The 17,241-nt window shown below is 35.9% G+C and overlaps 1 protein-coding gene across 1 annotated transcript in view; it reads right to left on the bottom strand.

Moving 5' to 3' along the window:
- TIMP2 (TIMP metallopeptidase inhibitor 2) overlaps window positions 1–17,241 on the bottom strand; it is a 102,429-nt gene that overhangs the window by 16,254 nt on the left and 68,934 nt on the right. The window contains exon 3 of the mRNA XM_051995471.1: window positions 5,316–5,424. Within this exon, the coding sequence (XP_051851431.1) occupies window positions 5,316–5,424 (109 nt within the window). The remainder of the gene's footprint in view (window positions 1–5,315; window positions 5,425–17,241) is intronic.

Here is a 17,241-nt window from a genome sequence, read left to right as displayed (position 1 = left end):
CCATTAATAATTTCATAAAAGTAATAGGATAAAATAAGCTCATAAAATCATTAGCCTTTCCATATAGTAACAACAAAAATTACCAGGAAGAGATATAAAAAGCAATTCCCTTCAAAATAACTATAACGTATAAAATATTTTTGAGTCCAACTACAAAAATATATATAGAAATTACATGGATAGTAACATAAAATATATCACAGAAATAGATATCTAAATAATTGCTTATGGTTAAACCATACTGATATAATAAAATGAAAAGACTGCCTAAATTAATTTGCAAATTCAGTTCCATGTCAATAAAACTACCAAATAGTTGCTTTATAGAACTAAAAAAAAATACTAATAGTATTCATTTTGAAGAATATGTAGATTATGAAAAGGTAGTTCTCAAAAGGAAGGCAATCAATAAACTTATAAAAATATTCTTTATAGCCCTAACAATAAGATAAACATAGATAAAAAGAGCTCTGAAATTCTACGTTGGATCTATCAAACTGGCAAAAGATAAACAAAAAAAATGACAACTTTTAAAGGGGCAAGAGTGGTGGAATGGGATACAGACACACTAATGTACTGCTGGTGGAGCTGTGCAAGTGGCCCAACCATTTCAGAACACAATCTGAAACTATTCCCCCAATGTGATTCATCCTTTGATCAAGAATTATCAATCCTAGGATCATAGCACAAAAAGATCCAAAAAAAAAAGGAGGAAAGGATCTATATATATAAAAGTTACATTTTTCAATACTTTGTGGTATATCAAATAGTCTTTTGTTTCTATCTTTTGACCATGTATGTGTTTAGGAATGGCTTTTAGCCAAATATAAACAGACACAGATATATAGATCCATTTGTATGGAGAGTTATCTATCTCTATTGATAAAGGTATCTTTAAAGATCAATTATTATTTTGGCATAGTCAGCCATGAACACTAAGTTGCTCTTTCGTCAACTGTAAATTAACAGGTATTCTAGGGGGCAGCTAGGGAGCAGCTAGGGGGCGCAGTGGATAGAGCACCCGCCCTGAAATCAGGAGGACCTGAGTTCAAATTTGATCTCAGACACTTAACACTTCCTAGCTGTGTGACCCTGGGAAAATCACTTAACCCCAATTGCTGAATCAAAAAAAAAAAAAAAAAAAGATTGATGATTGATTCTAGGGCATTTCTATATTTAAATGAGACTTCCCTTCCCATTATTGTTCCTGAATTTTGCTTTATTGTATTGAAATAATAAGATCTCTTTATCCAAAGGTTAACTTTTCTTTTTTGTTTTAAATCATAGATCCTTTTGGCAAATTGGTGAAACATAGATCCTTTCTCAGAAGAATGTTTGTAAGGATATAAAGTAAAACACATAGAAACCAAACATTTACAGATGAAACCAAATGCACTGAAATAATTATATTTTAATATACATTACACACATACATATACACACACACACACACACACATATACATATTTAAAGTTCACAGACCTCAAGTTAGAAATCCTTCTCCATGCTTATGCTTTGTAGGATTTTTAGCATAATTGAGTATTATCCTTTGTCAACAATTTTTTTATATCTATTGAAATAATTAATAGTTGAGAGTAGTGATATTAAAATTGAAATCAAGAAAATATTTTTGACAAATCATTTTTTAAAAAGTAAATAGAGAATTGGAATAGAAACCTCAGAAAGAGAAAAACAAGTAGGGCAAAAAAATCCAAGTGGAACATAGTAAAATTCAGTGTCACTACACAGTTCTTGTTTTTGCTTTTTTTTTTTTTTTTTTATTACAGAAATGTTCAATAGTTGCATTTGTTGATAATGGCCAAGTTCATAATAATAAAAAGGAAAAAATTTCAAAAGAAAAGCAAAAAACTGAACAACACAGATGTTTAGTGAATTGATACACAGTAAGTTAGTGAAGTGAACTTTGGTAACCTGATTATCCTTTTAAAACTGCAAAAGGTCTGAAGGATAGGCAGACCATGTTTCAGACCACAATCATATCAGGTGAGTTGGAATGGTCCTCTGTTGGCCATCTATGCCATCTGATTTGCTATTGCTAAATCTTTCTACTCAAACTTCCAAAACCAAAAGGCTAAAAAGGAGTTTAGGATTACCTGGATTAGTGAGACTCTACTAAACCTAACCTACCCAACCTGATCAAGATCTTTCACAAAGGACATTTTTCTGACCTGATCAAGTTAACACTGTACCTTTGCTTCTGGAAAAGTGTGTCACTGACAATTCTATAGTTCCTGGATAATTAGATCTATAAACTTATAGAAGTTTACAGATGGAAATGGATAACTGGTAATTGAGAACTATGGAAGAGGCTTTTGGGGATTATTTCAATTCAATTCCATAAGTGAATAAATATTTATTGAGTTTTTGCTAAATGCTAAGGAAAATCCAAAGATAAATAAAAACTCAACTCACATTCATTTTTTCAGCAATTCTAAAAGAGGTGAAGTACCTTAGACAGTGGCAGAGCTGGGACCTCTCCTAGTACTCCAGGCCCTTTCTGTTCAGCCCTAAAATCTTTGAATGGGTCCTCCTGACTAGAAGGAATTTATAAGATACTGGAGAAGATAAGAACTGGAGGTAAAAGGCCATTAAAAAGAAGTGCTAATGAGAGGTACAAAGTTTATAGATTTGGCAACATGAAGTTTATAGATCTGACCACTGTTTAAAAAATCTCTTTTAGAAGTCTTTGTTTTTGAAGTGAATCGTGACTGATGAAGGTCTCCCATAAAAAAATGGGATGGACTTCCTTCTTTCTCTAATTCTCTATAATCTATCTAATCAAATGTCCCCATTAAGATCCTTTTAAGTTCCAGAATTTGAACTTTTGTCAGAAACACAAAACCCTGACAATCACTACCCGTAAATTCCTAAAAGGAAGAAACTTTTTCCTGTTTATTTTGGCTTTCCCATCATTTTCTACGATGCTTTGCAAGTGAAAGACCCCCTACTGCTTGTTGCACTAACAAAATTCATCTCTCTAAGCATTAGTTTCATCATATATCAAATACAAATATCACACTAAGTTGTTGTGAGGATTAAATGAGAAAACCAAATGCTGCACAAATACATAACTATTATGTAACATAAACTTAACTATTTTTATTATTGCCAAAGACTAGAAATTTTTTGTTTCCCAAATCATTCTGCCCAGTTGTTTTTACTGCAAAGCAGTATCTTGAAGAAACCACTAGAGGGGAGTATAAGATGTAAAAATAATGGCAAAAGTTTTTATTTTCATGTAAAAAGTATTGTCAAAGTTCAATTCTTTTAGAATTGAGAAAGAGACTATATTGATTCTGGTGCAGTCCTTTCTCAGAGATCTCTATGGATTTTCTCATGACAGGAGTACAATAAGAAAGTGAAAGAGATCCTTGTGCCAACTTAATAAATAAATTTACTTAATATAGTATTTAATAAATAAAAATGATAAAAACTAAAAATTGAATGAAGGAAAACTTCTGTGATGAGAAACTTAAGTAAAGGTAAAAAGTTAAAATGACCCCAAGAAATTGGGGAGAGGGGAGTAGAGAGGAGAGAAGGCTTCCAGGCTTCCTACCACACTTAATCTGCTTTTACGTTCTGATACATGCAATTTTTCTCATCTGCAAATGTCTCCCTTTTCTGAGAACAGACAGGTTTTTTTTCTGTGTGTGTGTGTGTGTGTGTGTGTGTGTGTGTGCTATTTGCCTTGTTTTCCTAGTGTTTAGCAGTGTTTGGCACATGGTAAATCCTGTGGAACTGACTTCTTCCAATTGTCCAAATGCTACTCCTTTTTAAGGGTCCAATTAAAGACACTTCCTCCATTAAGTTTTTTGATTGCTCTAGCCACAACGTTCTCTTATCTGATGCTCTACATTTATTATCTGTATATATATATGTACATGAATATTATGTATTAACTTATGCATGGCTACATACATATTTTAGAGGCAGACTAATTCAATAAAAAGAACTATAGGCTTAAACTAAGGGAAACTGGCTTCAAATCGTATTTCTTATACTTACAAGCTGGGTAACCTTGAGCAAGATCAGAAGACCATAGCTTTAAAACTTTAAAAGAGAATACAGAGGTCACTGAATCCAAACCCTTCATTTTACATCTGACAAAACTGAGGTACAGAGAAATTAAGTGATTTGTCTAGAATCAGAGATGTGGTAGTTTTCTAAGGCAGGATATGAAACTGCCTTCCAAGATCAGACCTTATCTGCTATACCATGCTGGTCCCTATAAAAGGGGAATACTTACTTGTTTTAGCTGCCTCGAAGAATACCATAAGGAAACTGCTTCATAAATTCCCCATTCCATCTTCTGCCTCAATACTTAAAATCACTCAGTCTTCATCTCTATCTTTCAAAATCTTTATCTTTACGATTCAACAGCAATTCTGTCTCCTGAGAAGTATTTCTTAAATCCTCCCCTTCTCCCCTACACCAATTTTTAGAGATTTATCCCTTCACAAATACTCCTAGAATTTTTCAATCATTACTTTGCCTTCTCTTTGTTATTCTTAGTGATGTTCCAGTTAAATGCTCCTACTAGAATGTATGGCAGGTATTACTTTCATCTTTGTATCTCCAATGCCTAACATAGTTCCTGTTACAGTAAGATTTAGAAAGGAAGAAAATAATCATTTATTAAGTGTCTATCATATGTTAAGTACTATGTTAAGCATTTACAATATTTCATTTGGTCTTTCACAATAATCCTGGGTAAATGCTATTGTTACCCCTACTTTATAATTGAAAAAATGAAGCAGAAAGTGACTTGTATAAGGTCATACATTAAATATCAGATTCAGGATGGGAACTCAGGTCTTCTTAACTCAGAGTCTAGTACTTCCATTGAGCTATCCAGGTGAAAGCAGCTAGGTGGTCCTAAGTATTTATAACAAAATACAATGGAAATAATAAAAAAAAATACATAATGACTTTAAAAAAATACAATGGAAATAATAAAAAATACATAATGATTTTTAAAAGACCTTAACTTATTTTGATATTTGACAACTTGCTGCCTTGTATTTTTCTGCATCCATTCCAAGTATATGGAAAGAATATTGCCTCTGAGGACCTGGATCTGAATTCCACCCTTGTTATTTATTTATCTGTGAACTTGAAGAAGCCACTGAACTTTCTATAGCACAAGTTATCTCATATGTAAAGTGAGGAGCTCAGAATTAAGCTGCCTTCTGTCTCTAGATCACTGACGCTTTGAGATATGAAACATTAGAGTTGAGTCAGCCCAAAGTCTTTTCCGTGATATGTAACAGTCTCTAACTAATAGCCTCACATACCTGCAAAAAGATAATCCTTTTTTCCTCCTGTGTCCAATGAGACTCCACATACTGCAGAGGATGGAGCAGTATAAATAAACTCGATGTCCTTATCAGGTCCTTTAAACATCTGAAGGGGAAAAAAAAAGTGAATCTTTGAAAGGGACTGCCCAGTTGCCCAGTTCTCCTTTTAAAGAAACTCATCAGAGACTTCTATATCCACTATCATGGAATAGTCTAATATTCTCTAATTTGTTCTTTCATCACAATTGGTATTTTAAGAAAATTATATTAAAAAGAAATACAATTTATAAAATAAAGCTATAAAATCAAGGGGTGAACATTACGAAGAGATATAATAGATTTACTTGGAGGTTTTAAGAATTTTCTGGTAGATGTGAAGTATGTGTTTATGGACAATTAATTAGCTAGTAAAGCAGATAAACCTAAAAAAGAAAAAGAATGTATAGATGATTGAATAAAGTTAGAAACAAAAATATCTCTGAAATGATCATTTAACAAATGGGAAAATAGTAATAGTAATAGCTAGCTTTAAAATGATGTTTTAAGGTTTGCAAAAAACTTTACATTATGTATTTCATTTTATCCTTACATTATTATTCTCATTTTAAAGATTAAGATAAATCAAAAAAGTTACATGATAATTTTATTGTACATTTGAAAGAAATATATGCATTGTAAGTTTGCAATCCCATGTATAATCATCTTTTTTATTCTACTGTGTTATGGAAATGCTTGTTTTATTCCATAAATATAAATTAATGTAAAAAAAAAGTGAAAAAAATACAGAGAAAAAATTTTTAAAAGAGAGAAGTCAAAGATGAGAAAAATGAGATTAACTCTGCTCGCGGTCTCAGCTAGTAAGTAATCCTACCATGTTTCCCCGATAATAAGACCTATCCCGAAAATAAGCCCTCCCCTGTTGTGTAAGATTCCTCTAAAATAAGCCCTCCCCCGAAAATAAGCCCTATTGAGATTGCTACTGTAGTGAAGGTGATCCCCTGCGCTACATGCTACATTACAGTACCCTCTGTATGCACCGTCCCCTCCTTGCCCCCTGCCGGGTGAAATGCACGCCGCGCTCCGAGCTGCAATCAATCAGAGCTGCAGCAGTGAGTGCGTCATCCTGCTCTTCCCCAGTGATTTGCTTGCTGGCGCCGTTGAGAGCAGTGCTGTGGAGGAGAGCTGAGGCAGGACAACACAAAAACCCAGTATGTAAGTGGGAGTGAGGGGGCGTGATGGAGGATAAAAGAAGAACTCAGGGGGCATCATGGAGGATAGAAGGAGCCCTCAGGGAGCATAATGAGGTTAAAACATTATTGAGGGGCATGATGGAGTGAAAAGAAGGACTGATGGTCATAATTTTATTATTCTGTCTGCACGGGTCACCTGTGTTTTGACAATTCATTTGGATGGAAAGAAAGCCACACCTCTAATTATCAGTAAGGGCAAGAAAGATAAGATTGAATGTGTATCAAGCATTTACATTCTTGAAACCAAAAAAGCCTGGTGTACACAAGCTGTTATAAGAAAGTGGGTTGATTTAATGCTGCCACTTGTTATGCGAGGTAACCAAAGAGGTCTGATAATCTGGGATTCAGCCAGCACTCACCACACTAAAGAAATGAAGAACTTCCTTGCAGAGAAAAGAATAGATCAAGTAATGATTCCTTCAGGAATGACTGCCTATCTCCACACCCTTGATATAGAAAACAATAAACAAGCCATTCAAGGACCATTTGTTCATGGAAGTCAATGACTACATTGAAAATAGAATGGAAAGAAATCAGCATGGAAACTTTGTGAAGCCCTGTCTGCAAGAAGTCGTGACTTGGGTGAAGAAGTCGTGACTTGGGTGAAGAAGTCATGGGATAAAATTACTGACAGCTGTGTCGCCAAGGCACTACGAGCAGGTTACCTGGATAAGACATGTTCATTTAAAGAGAGCTATATTGATGGACATGACAGATTGGGTCCACTTCTTCTGAAGGAAATAGAGGCACAAGACATCCAGGATGGAATTCAGGGTATGGACACTTATGACGATGTTGTTGAAGAAGATGACATGATCATTATTGAATAAAGATACTTTTTTTTTGTTCACATTTACCTGTTTATTAAAATTGTTGTCAATGTTCATTAAAATAAGGCCTTCCCTGAAAATAAGCCCTCTGGTGTTTTTCTGTCCAAAAAAAATTTAATAAGACAGTGTCTTATTATCGGGGAAACACGGTATCTGAGGTAGCATTCAAACTCAGGTGTTGCTTCTGACACCAAGTCCACACAACTGCTTCAAATAGTATTTGATGTATAAAAACTTTAAGGCAAAGGAATAGCTAGGAATGTTGGGATTGAGCAAGGAGCCTTTTCTGAGGGATGTGGCTACCAGAGGGAGGAAGCATACATCGCAAGCTATCTATGCTACTTAAGGACTGAGTGGATAATACTGAGAAGATGGGGGAGAGAGAAGAAAGGGCTAAGAGGAGCTGGGGATATAGTTGATGGTTGAGAGGAAGCCCACTGAGGGCCAATGTCCTCAGTCCTCTAGGAATTTAGGAGCCCAAAGATTTAGATGCAATCCATGGTTACCCTGTCCTACTTACACCTTTGATTTATGCTGTGTTTCAGGGATACAGCTACAGTTTAAAATGAGGTACACCTATGCAAAGTGAACAGATCTTTTTTTTTTGTAGTCAGAGGTTCTGCTGCAAAAATAACCGTGTTGCCCAGCACTGAATCATAACAAAAGGAAGCAATGCAAATTCTGTTCAAGTAGTCCCATGGCACAAGGATGCTGGACTAGGGGGTAGACCGAGGCAGAAAGAATCAGAGAGATTATCCTGGAGTCGTACAAGAGATGACCTCTATGTAGAACATTTCTAAAACCTTCATATAACTATTAGAGCTATATTGGACAGATACAGGACTGAAACCATCATTGGGATCTATATTGTAGAAACTTTTATGAGCTAAAACTGTTATGATTCTCCGCCCCCCTCCCTCATACTTTTAGGCAGGCAGCTAGGTAGCAGTTGATGAAAGTTGAACCTGGAGTCAGAAAGAATTTAAATTTGTCCTTAGTCACTAGCTGTGCGACCCTAGACAAGTCCTTTTACCCATTTGCCTCAGTTTCCTCATCTGTAATATGAGGATTGTAGCATGTATATCCCAAGGCTGACATGAGGATTAAATAATTGTAAAACACTTCAGCATAGTGCCTGGCATATAGTAAGCATTATATAAATTTTAGCTATTGTTATTTATTACATTTGTTGTTGTTCAGTCATTGCAGATTTTTTCCTGACCCCATTTGGGATTTCTTAGCAAGCATACTGGAATGATTTGCCATTTCCTTCTCCAGCTTATTTTTAAAACGAGAAAACAGTTTAAAGTGACTTGCCCCAGAGTCAAACAGCTAATAAGTATCTGAGGCCGAATTTGAACTTAGGAAGATAGGTCTTTGTGACTCCCAGCTCAGTACTCTATTCACTGTACCACAAGGTTCTAACCATGTCAACACTAATTCTAAATTGGCAATAGATAACACTATATAATCAGAATCACAGCATCTCAGAGGCCAACTCAGTTCAACTCACACCTGAACAAAATAACACAGCTGAAAAGTACTTAGTATAATAACTTTATATTGACAGAATCCATGCCAGGGTAATTTTTTTTACAACATTATCCTTTGCACTTGCTTCTGTTCTGATTTTTCCCCTCCCTCCCTCCACCCTCTCCCCTAGATGGCAAACAGTCCTGAATATGTTAGATATGTTGCAGTATCTCCTAGATACAATATATGTTTGCAGAACCGAACAGTTCTTTTGTTGCACAGGGAGAATTGGATTCAGAAGGTAAAAATAACTCAGGAAGAAAAAAACAAACATGCAAACAGTTGACATTCGTTTCCCAGTGTTCTTTCTTTGGGTGTAGCTGCTTCTGTCCATCATTTATCAATTGAAACTCAGGTCTCTTTGTCAAAGAAATCCACTTCCATCAGAATATATCCTCATACAATATCGTTGTCGAAGTGTATATGATCTCCTGGTTCTGCTCATTTCACTTAGCATCAGTTCATGTAAGTCTCTCCAAGCCTCTCTGTATTCATCCTGCTGGTCATTTCTTACAGAACAATAATATTCTATAACATTCATATACCACAATTTACCCAGCCATTCTCCAATTGATGGGCATCCATTCAATTTCTAGTTTCTAGCCACTACAAACAGGGCTGCCACAAACATTTTGGCACATACAGGTCCCTTTCCCTTTTTTCGTATCTCTTTGGGGTATAAGCCCAGTAGAAACACTGCTGGATCAAAGGGTATGCACAGTTTGATAACTTTTGGGGCATAATTCCAGATTGCTCTCCAGGATGGTTGGATTCGTTCACAACTCCACCAACAATGCATCAGTGTCCTAGTTTTCCTGCATCCCCTCCAATATTCATCATTATTTTTTCCTGTCATCTTAGCCAATCTGACAGGTGTGTAGTGGTATCTCAGAGTTGTCTTAATTTGCATTTCTCTGATCAATAATGATTTGGAACACTCTTTCATGTGAGTGGTAATAGTTTCAATTTCATCATCTCAAAATTGTCTGTTCATATCCTTTGACCATTTATCAATTGGAGAATGGCTTGATTTCTTATAGAGTCAGTTCTCTATTTTTTTTGGAAATAAGGCCTTTATCAGAACCTTTAACTGTGAAGATGTTTACCTAGTTTGTTGCTTCCCTTCTAATCTTGTTTGCATTAGTTTTGTTTGTACAAAGGCTTTTTAATTTGATATAATCAAAATTTTCTATTTTGTGATCACTAATGGTCTCTAGTTCATCTTTGGTCACAAATTTCTTTCTCCTCCACAAGTCTGAGAGATAAACTATCCTATGTTCCTCTAATTTATTTATAATCTCGTTCTTTATGCCTAGGTCATGGACCCATTTTGATCTTATCTTGGTATATGGTGTTAAGTGTGGGTCCATGCCTAATTTCTGCCATACTAATTTCCAATTATCCCAGCAGTTCTTATCAAATAATGAATTCTTTTCCCAGAAGTTAGGGGCTTTGGTTTTGTCAAACACTAGATTGCTATAATTGACTATTCTGTCTTGTGAGCCTAGCCTTTTCCACTGATCAACTAATCTATTTCTTAGCCAATACCAAATGGTTTTGGTGACTGCTGCTTTATAATATATTTTAGATCAGGTACAGCTAGGCCACCTTCATTTGATTTTTTTTTTTCATTAATTCCCTTGAGATTCTCAACTTTTTATTGTTCCATATGAATTTTGTTGTTATTTTTTCTAGATCATTAAAATATTTTCTTGGAAGTCTGATTGGTATAGCACTAAATAAATAGATTAGTTTAGGGAGTATTGTCATCTTTATTATGTTCGCTCGGCCGATCCAAGAGCACTTAATGTTTTTCCAATTATTTAAGTCTGACTTTATTTGTGTGGAGACTTTTTTATAATTTTGCTCATATAATTCCTGACTTTCCTTGGTAGATAGATTCCCGAATATTTTATGGTATCAACAGTTATTCTGAATGGAATTTCTCTTTGTATCTCTTGCTGTTGGGTTTTGTTGGTGATGTATAAAAATGCTGAGGATTTATGGGGATTTATTTTGTATCCTGCTACTTTGCTAAAATTATGAATTATTTCTAATAGCTTTTTAGTAGAATCTCTGAGGTTCTCTAGGTATACCATCATATCATCTGCAAAGAGTGATAGTTTGGTTTCCTCATTGCCTACTCTAATTCCTTTAATCTCTTTCTCGACTCTTATTACAGAGGCTAGTGAATACAATACTGAATAATAATGGTGATAGTGGGCAACCTTGCTTCACTCCAGATCTTACTGGGAAAGGTTCCAGTTTTTCCCCATTGCATATGATGCTTACTGAAGGTTTTAAATATATGTTCCTGACTATTTTAAGGAAAAGTCCACTTATTCCTATGCTCTCAAGTATTTTTATTAGGAATGGATGTTGGATTTTATCAAATGCTTTTTCTGCATCTATTGAAATGATCATATGGTTTTTGTTTGTTTGGTTATTGATATAGTCAATTATGCTAATAGTTTTCCTAATATTGAACCAGCCCTGCATTCCTGGTATAAATCCTACTTGGTCATAGTATATTATCCTGGGGATGATTTTCTGTAATCTTTTTGCTAATATTTTATTTAAGATTTTAGCATCAATGTTCATTAGGGAGATTGGTCTATAATTTTTTTTCTGTTTTCAGCCTACCTGGTTTAGGTATCTGTACCATGTCTGTGTCATAAAAGGAGTTTGGCAGGACTCCTTCAATCCTTATTTTTTCAAATAGTTTATTTAGCATTGGAGTTAATTGTTCTTTAAATGTTTGGTAGAATTCACATGTAAATCCATCTGGTCCTGGGGATTTTTTCTTAGGGAGTTGATTGATAGTTTGTTCTATTTCTTTTTCTGAGATGGGACTGTTTAGGATATTTACTTCTTCCTCTGTTAGTTTGGGCAAGCTATATTTTTGGAGGTATTCTTCTATTTCATTTAAGTTGTTGAATTTATTGGCATAAAGTTGTGCAAAGTAACTCCTAATTATTGCTCTAATTTCCTCTTCATTAGTGGTGAGTTCTCCCTTTTCATTTTTAAGACTAACAATTTGATTTTCCTCTTTCCTTTTTTTAATCAGATTTACTAAGAGTTTGTCTATTTTGTTGGTTTTTTCATAGAGCCAACTCTTAGTTTTATTAATTAATTCAATAGTTTTTTTTTACTTTCAATTTTATTGATCTCTCCTTTTATTTTTAGAATTTCAAGTTTAGTGTTTGACTGGGGGTTTTTAATTTGTTCCTTTGCTAGCATTTTTAGTTGCAAGCCCAATTCATTGACCTTTTCTTTCTCTATTTTATACAAATAGGCCTCTAGAGACAAGACATGTCCCCTTATTACCACTTTGGCTGCATCCCATACATTTTGGTATGATGTCTCATTATTATCATTTTCTTGGGTGAAGTTATTATGTCTATGATTTGCTGTTTCACCCAATCATTCTTTAGTATGAGATTATTTAGTTTCCAATTATTTTTTGGTCTACTTTCCCCTGGCTTTTTGTTGAATGTAATTTTCACTGCATCATGGTCTGAACAGGATGTATTTACTATTTCTGCCTTACTGCATTTGAGTTTGGGGTTTTTATGGCCTAATATATGGTCAATTTTTGTATAGGTTCCATGAACTGCTGAAAAGAAAGTGTACTCCTTTCTCTCTCCATTACATTTTCTCCAGAGACCTATCATATCTAATTTTTCTAGTATTCTATTTACCTCTTTGACTTCTTTCTTATTTATTTTGTGGTTTGATTTATCTAATTCTGAGAGTGCAAGGTTGAGATCTCCCACTATTATAGTTTTGCTGTCTATTTCTTCTTGCAGCTCTCTTAATTTCTCTTTTAAGGATTTAGATGCTACACCACTTGGTGCATATATGTTTAATATTGATATTGCTTCATTATCCATGCTACCCTTTAGCAAGATATAGTGCCCTTCCTTATCTCTTTTAATTAGATCAATTTTTGCTTTAGCTTGATCTGAGATCAGGATGGCTACCTCTGCTTTTTTGACTTCACCTGAAGCATAGTAGATTTTGCTCCAACCTTTTACCTTTAACCTGCATGTATCTCCCCGCTTCAGGTGTATTTCCTGTAAACAACATATTGTAGGATTCTGGCTTTTAATCCATTCTGCTAATCGCTTCCTCTTTATGGGGGAGTTTACACCATTCACATTTATGGTTAAAATGACCAATTCTGTATTACTTGCCATCTTGTTAACCCCTGTTTATGCTTTTTTCCCTTCTTTCCCTCTTATCCCCCTTCCCAGTATTAAGCTTGTGAGCACTACTTGCTTCTCACAGCCCTCCCTTTTTAGTATCTCTCTCCCCCTGGCTTAGAGTTCCTCCCCCATCTTACTCCTTTCCCTCCCAGTTTCCGTATTCCCTTCCACTTAGCTTTATTCCTTCCCTTTTCACTTTTCCCTTCTCACTTTTCAACGAGGTGGGAGAAGTTTCACCATAAATTGAATATGTCTAAAATTTTTCTCTTAAAGCCAATTCTGAAGGCAGTATACCCACTATATTCATCCCCCTCCATTCTTTCTCTCAGATATAATAGGTTTCCTTTGCCTCTTCATGAGATGTAGTACCCCCACTTTACCCTTTTTCTGGTACAATGTCCTTTCCACATCTAGTTTCTAGAACAAGGTATACATGTATTCTTAATACATCTTTATAGCAGAAATATAGTTCCCAAGATTAATGTTTACCTTTTTAGATTTCTCTTGAGTTCTATATTTGTAGATCAAACTTTTTGTTAAGTTCTGGCTTTTTCATCAAAAATAGGTGAAATTCACTTACTTCCTTGAATGTCAATCTTCTTCCCTAGAAAAAGATGCTCATTCTAGCTGGGTAAGTTATTTTTGGTTGCATACCAAGTTCCTTAGCCTTTTGGAATATCATATTCCAGGCCCTTCGATCCTTTAATGTGGATGCTGCTAGATCCTGGGTGATCCTTATTCTGGCTCCTCGATACTTGAATTGGGTTTTTCTAGCCGCTTGCATTATTTTTTCCTTCGTCTGAGGGTTCTGGCATTTGGCCACTATATTTCTTGGTGTTTTGATTTTAGGATCCCTTTCAGTAGGTGATCGATGAATTCTTTCAATGTCTATTTTACCCTCTGTTTCTATGACTTCTGGGCGGTTCTCTTTGATAATTTCCTGGAAAATAGTGTCCAGGCTCTTTTTTTCATCATACTTTTCTGGGAGTCCAGTGATTCTCAGATTGTCTCTCCTGGATCTGTTTTCCAGGTTTGTTGTTTTCCCAAGAAGGTATTTCACATTCTTTTCCATGGTTTGATTTTTTTGGATTTGCTTGACTGATTCTTCTTGTCTCCTCGAGTCATTCAATTCCATTTGTTCAATTCTGATTTTCAATGAAGTATTTTCTTCACTCACTTTTTACATATCTTTTTCTAATTGTCCAATTGAGTTCTTTTGTTCTATGGAATTTTTTTCCATTTCGCCAATTTTGTTTTTTAGAGAGTTATTTTCTGTTTCCAGTTCACTAATCCTATTTTTCAAGGATTTTATTTCTTTATCCACTCTGTCTTTAAATGAGTGGGATGACTTCTCCAGACTCTCTTGCCAAGCTTCCCTCTCCTTTTCTCATTTTTCTTCTAGCTCTCTTGTGAGAGCCTTTTTAACTTCTTCTATGAGGTTCATCTGTGCTGAGGAACAGATGATCTCCTCCTTTGGGGATTCACCTGGAGACAGTCTGTTTTTAGTCTCCTCAGGGTTTAGAATCTGCTCTCTATCCGTATAAAAGCTGTCAAGGGTTAAGGTCCTTTTCAATTTTTTGCTCATTTTGTCAGAGAAGAATCAAAGACAAACTAACAAAAAGAAAAAAAGAAAAAAACCCTAAATGGAGTCTGCTATTTTGGGGGGAAGGGGCTGGGTGGTGTTACCGAGCTTCCTCTACAGACTGCGGGGGCAGCAGTGAGGCACTAGCAGGACTGTGCTGCTCCTGCGCTCTGAGACTCCGAGGGCGTGCTGAGACACTGTGGGGGAGGGGTGGCCAGGTCCCGAGAGACTCCAGCTGTTTGGTGTTGTATTCTTCACCCCCGGTGTTTTTAGCTTCTCTGCTGGGCTGCTGACTTGCTGCCAGGGCAAAGTATCCAATCCTGTAGCAAAAGCTCTCCCCGCAGAGACGGCTGAGATCACACCCCACCCCGCTCCAGTCTGCTCGGCTGTGAGCTGCTCCTGTGCTCTCGCTGCCGCTGCCTGTCCTCAGCCTGCGCCCGATCTAAAACCTTCCCTGCCCTCAAGCAAAAACTTTCCTGGAGAATTTCAAGGATGTCTTCTCTTGGTAACTATTTGTGGCGTTTTTTTCAGTCAAGCATTAATTCAGAAGCTTGTAATGAAATGGATTTTGAGAGAAAACACGGAGCTTACACAGCTGTGTGCCTCCTCTCTGCCATCTTGGCCGGAAGTCTCCATACCTTCTTGCAAAGATTTAATTCCTTTCCCTGTTTTTCTTCTCTCTTTTATGATCCTTTTTTAATTCTTCCAAGAAAGCCTTGTGAAATAGGGACCAATTCATATCACCCTTTGGGGCTTCATCTGGAGCTGATTTGCCTTTTAGAACCACACGTTTTGAGGTCTGTATCTCCATAAAAACTGTGGTGAGAGTTCTTCTTGCTTTTTTGCTCACTTTTTTTAAGGGTTAAGCTCTGCTTTTAAGGCAAAGAGATGGCTTCTGTTTGCCCTAGGGTCTGTGTTTCTGACTGACTTCTGGTACTGGATAGGTGTGGCCAAGTCCCTTGTTCTGGGGTTTGGGGGCTCACAATTTGCCTTTCATATTTGCTTTGGGTGTTTTACAGCAAACCTGCTGAACTACTGGCCTGTAACTAGGACAGAGTAGCCTACAAGCCTCAAAGTAGCTTCCCTTCCTGGCTCCCTGTCCCAGCTCCTTGCCCTGGAGGTTCCTGTGCTGTGTATCTGGAAATTTGTTGTACTTTAAATATTTGTGGCTTCTGTCACTCCTAAACCAGTTCAGAGGCTTAATCTGCTGTTGATTTGAGGGAAGCTTGGAGGAGGTCACACAGAGAAGCAATTACTCTCTGCCATCTTAGCCCTGTCCTCTGATAATATTTAATAAATGGTTTTGTTTTGTTTTGTTTTGTTTTTACTGAGTGGCTTAACATTACTTGTCAGCATATCCAATTAATTGTCCCTTCATAATTGTCATACTCTCAATAAAATCATTTTGGCATATGGGCTAAACCAGGTTAAAGGTAACTGACAGGACTAAAATTCATTGTTAAGTTGGAGAGGTGTCTACCTCTGGCATGTAAAGACTTCTCTTGATCAAATGCCAGAGGAAAAAAATTTATTCTGATGACCTTGAGGATGACTGAAACAGGTATTGTAGAGAACTTAGAGTTGGTCAGGTATCAAAGACACCAATATCATTCACTGCAGCCATGTTGCTACTGGACCTTCAATGACTTTGGAAGAGAGGGTGAGGCTGACAATTTGTGCAACTCTACCCTACTTAAATCCAATGCTAGGAGCAGCTAGATGGTGAAGTGGATAGAGCATAAGCCCTGAAGTTAGGAGGAACTGAATTCAAATCTGGCCTCAGACACAACACTTCCTAGCTGCATGATACCAGGCAAGTCACTTAACCCCAATAGCCTCAGCAAAAAAATAAATAAATAAATAAAAATAAAAATAAAAATTAATTTAAAAAAAATCCTGCAACAGTATTTTTGACAGCTCAAAGTTGTAGGGAATGGAATGTTGGACTTAAGATCCAAGAAGATCCAAGTCCTCAAGCTCTTACTAGCTGACTTACCCAAGTACTTGTAGTACTTCACTTTCTTTAAAATGAAAATAACAATAGAATCTACCTCTACTTTTTTTGTGTGAGAATCAAATGCTATAACATAGGTAAAGAGAATTGCAAACTTTAAATTGCTAAATAAATGCGAGTATTAGCTATTTCACACCTAAATTCTTAGGAAGTTTTTCCGGAAATCAAACCTAAATCAGCTTGTATACAATTTCACTCCTACTTCTACCCTCAGAAGCCAAGCAGAGGAAATTTATATATAAATCTTTAACATATAATGCTAATGTCATGTTGCTGATGACAAAAATATATTCACATAATATCTCTTTCAAGAGTCAACAGTGCTTTACAAACATTATTACTTAATTTACAAAATACTTCAGGGAAGTCAGAAAGAAAAGACGTTCTCTTTCCTACTTTATGAATGAAGGATAGGAACAAACTCAAATATTTCAAAATTATTGTGTTAATATTATACATTTAATTTATTATGATGATTATCAATGTCTCTTCCACTCTCTGTAGAC

The sequence above is a fragment of the Antechinus flavipes genome, chromosome 4 (genome assembly GCF_016432865.1).
Source record: "Antechinus flavipes isolate AdamAnt ecotype Samford, QLD, Australia chromosome 4, AdamAnt_v2, whole genome shotgun sequence".
In the NCBI taxonomy this organism is placed as follows: Eukaryota; Metazoa; Chordata; class Mammalia; order Dasyuromorphia; family Dasyuridae; genus Antechinus; species Antechinus flavipes.
Note: the sequence above shows the minus strand (reverse complement) of the source record. Positions and strands in the feature narration are given on the sequence as shown.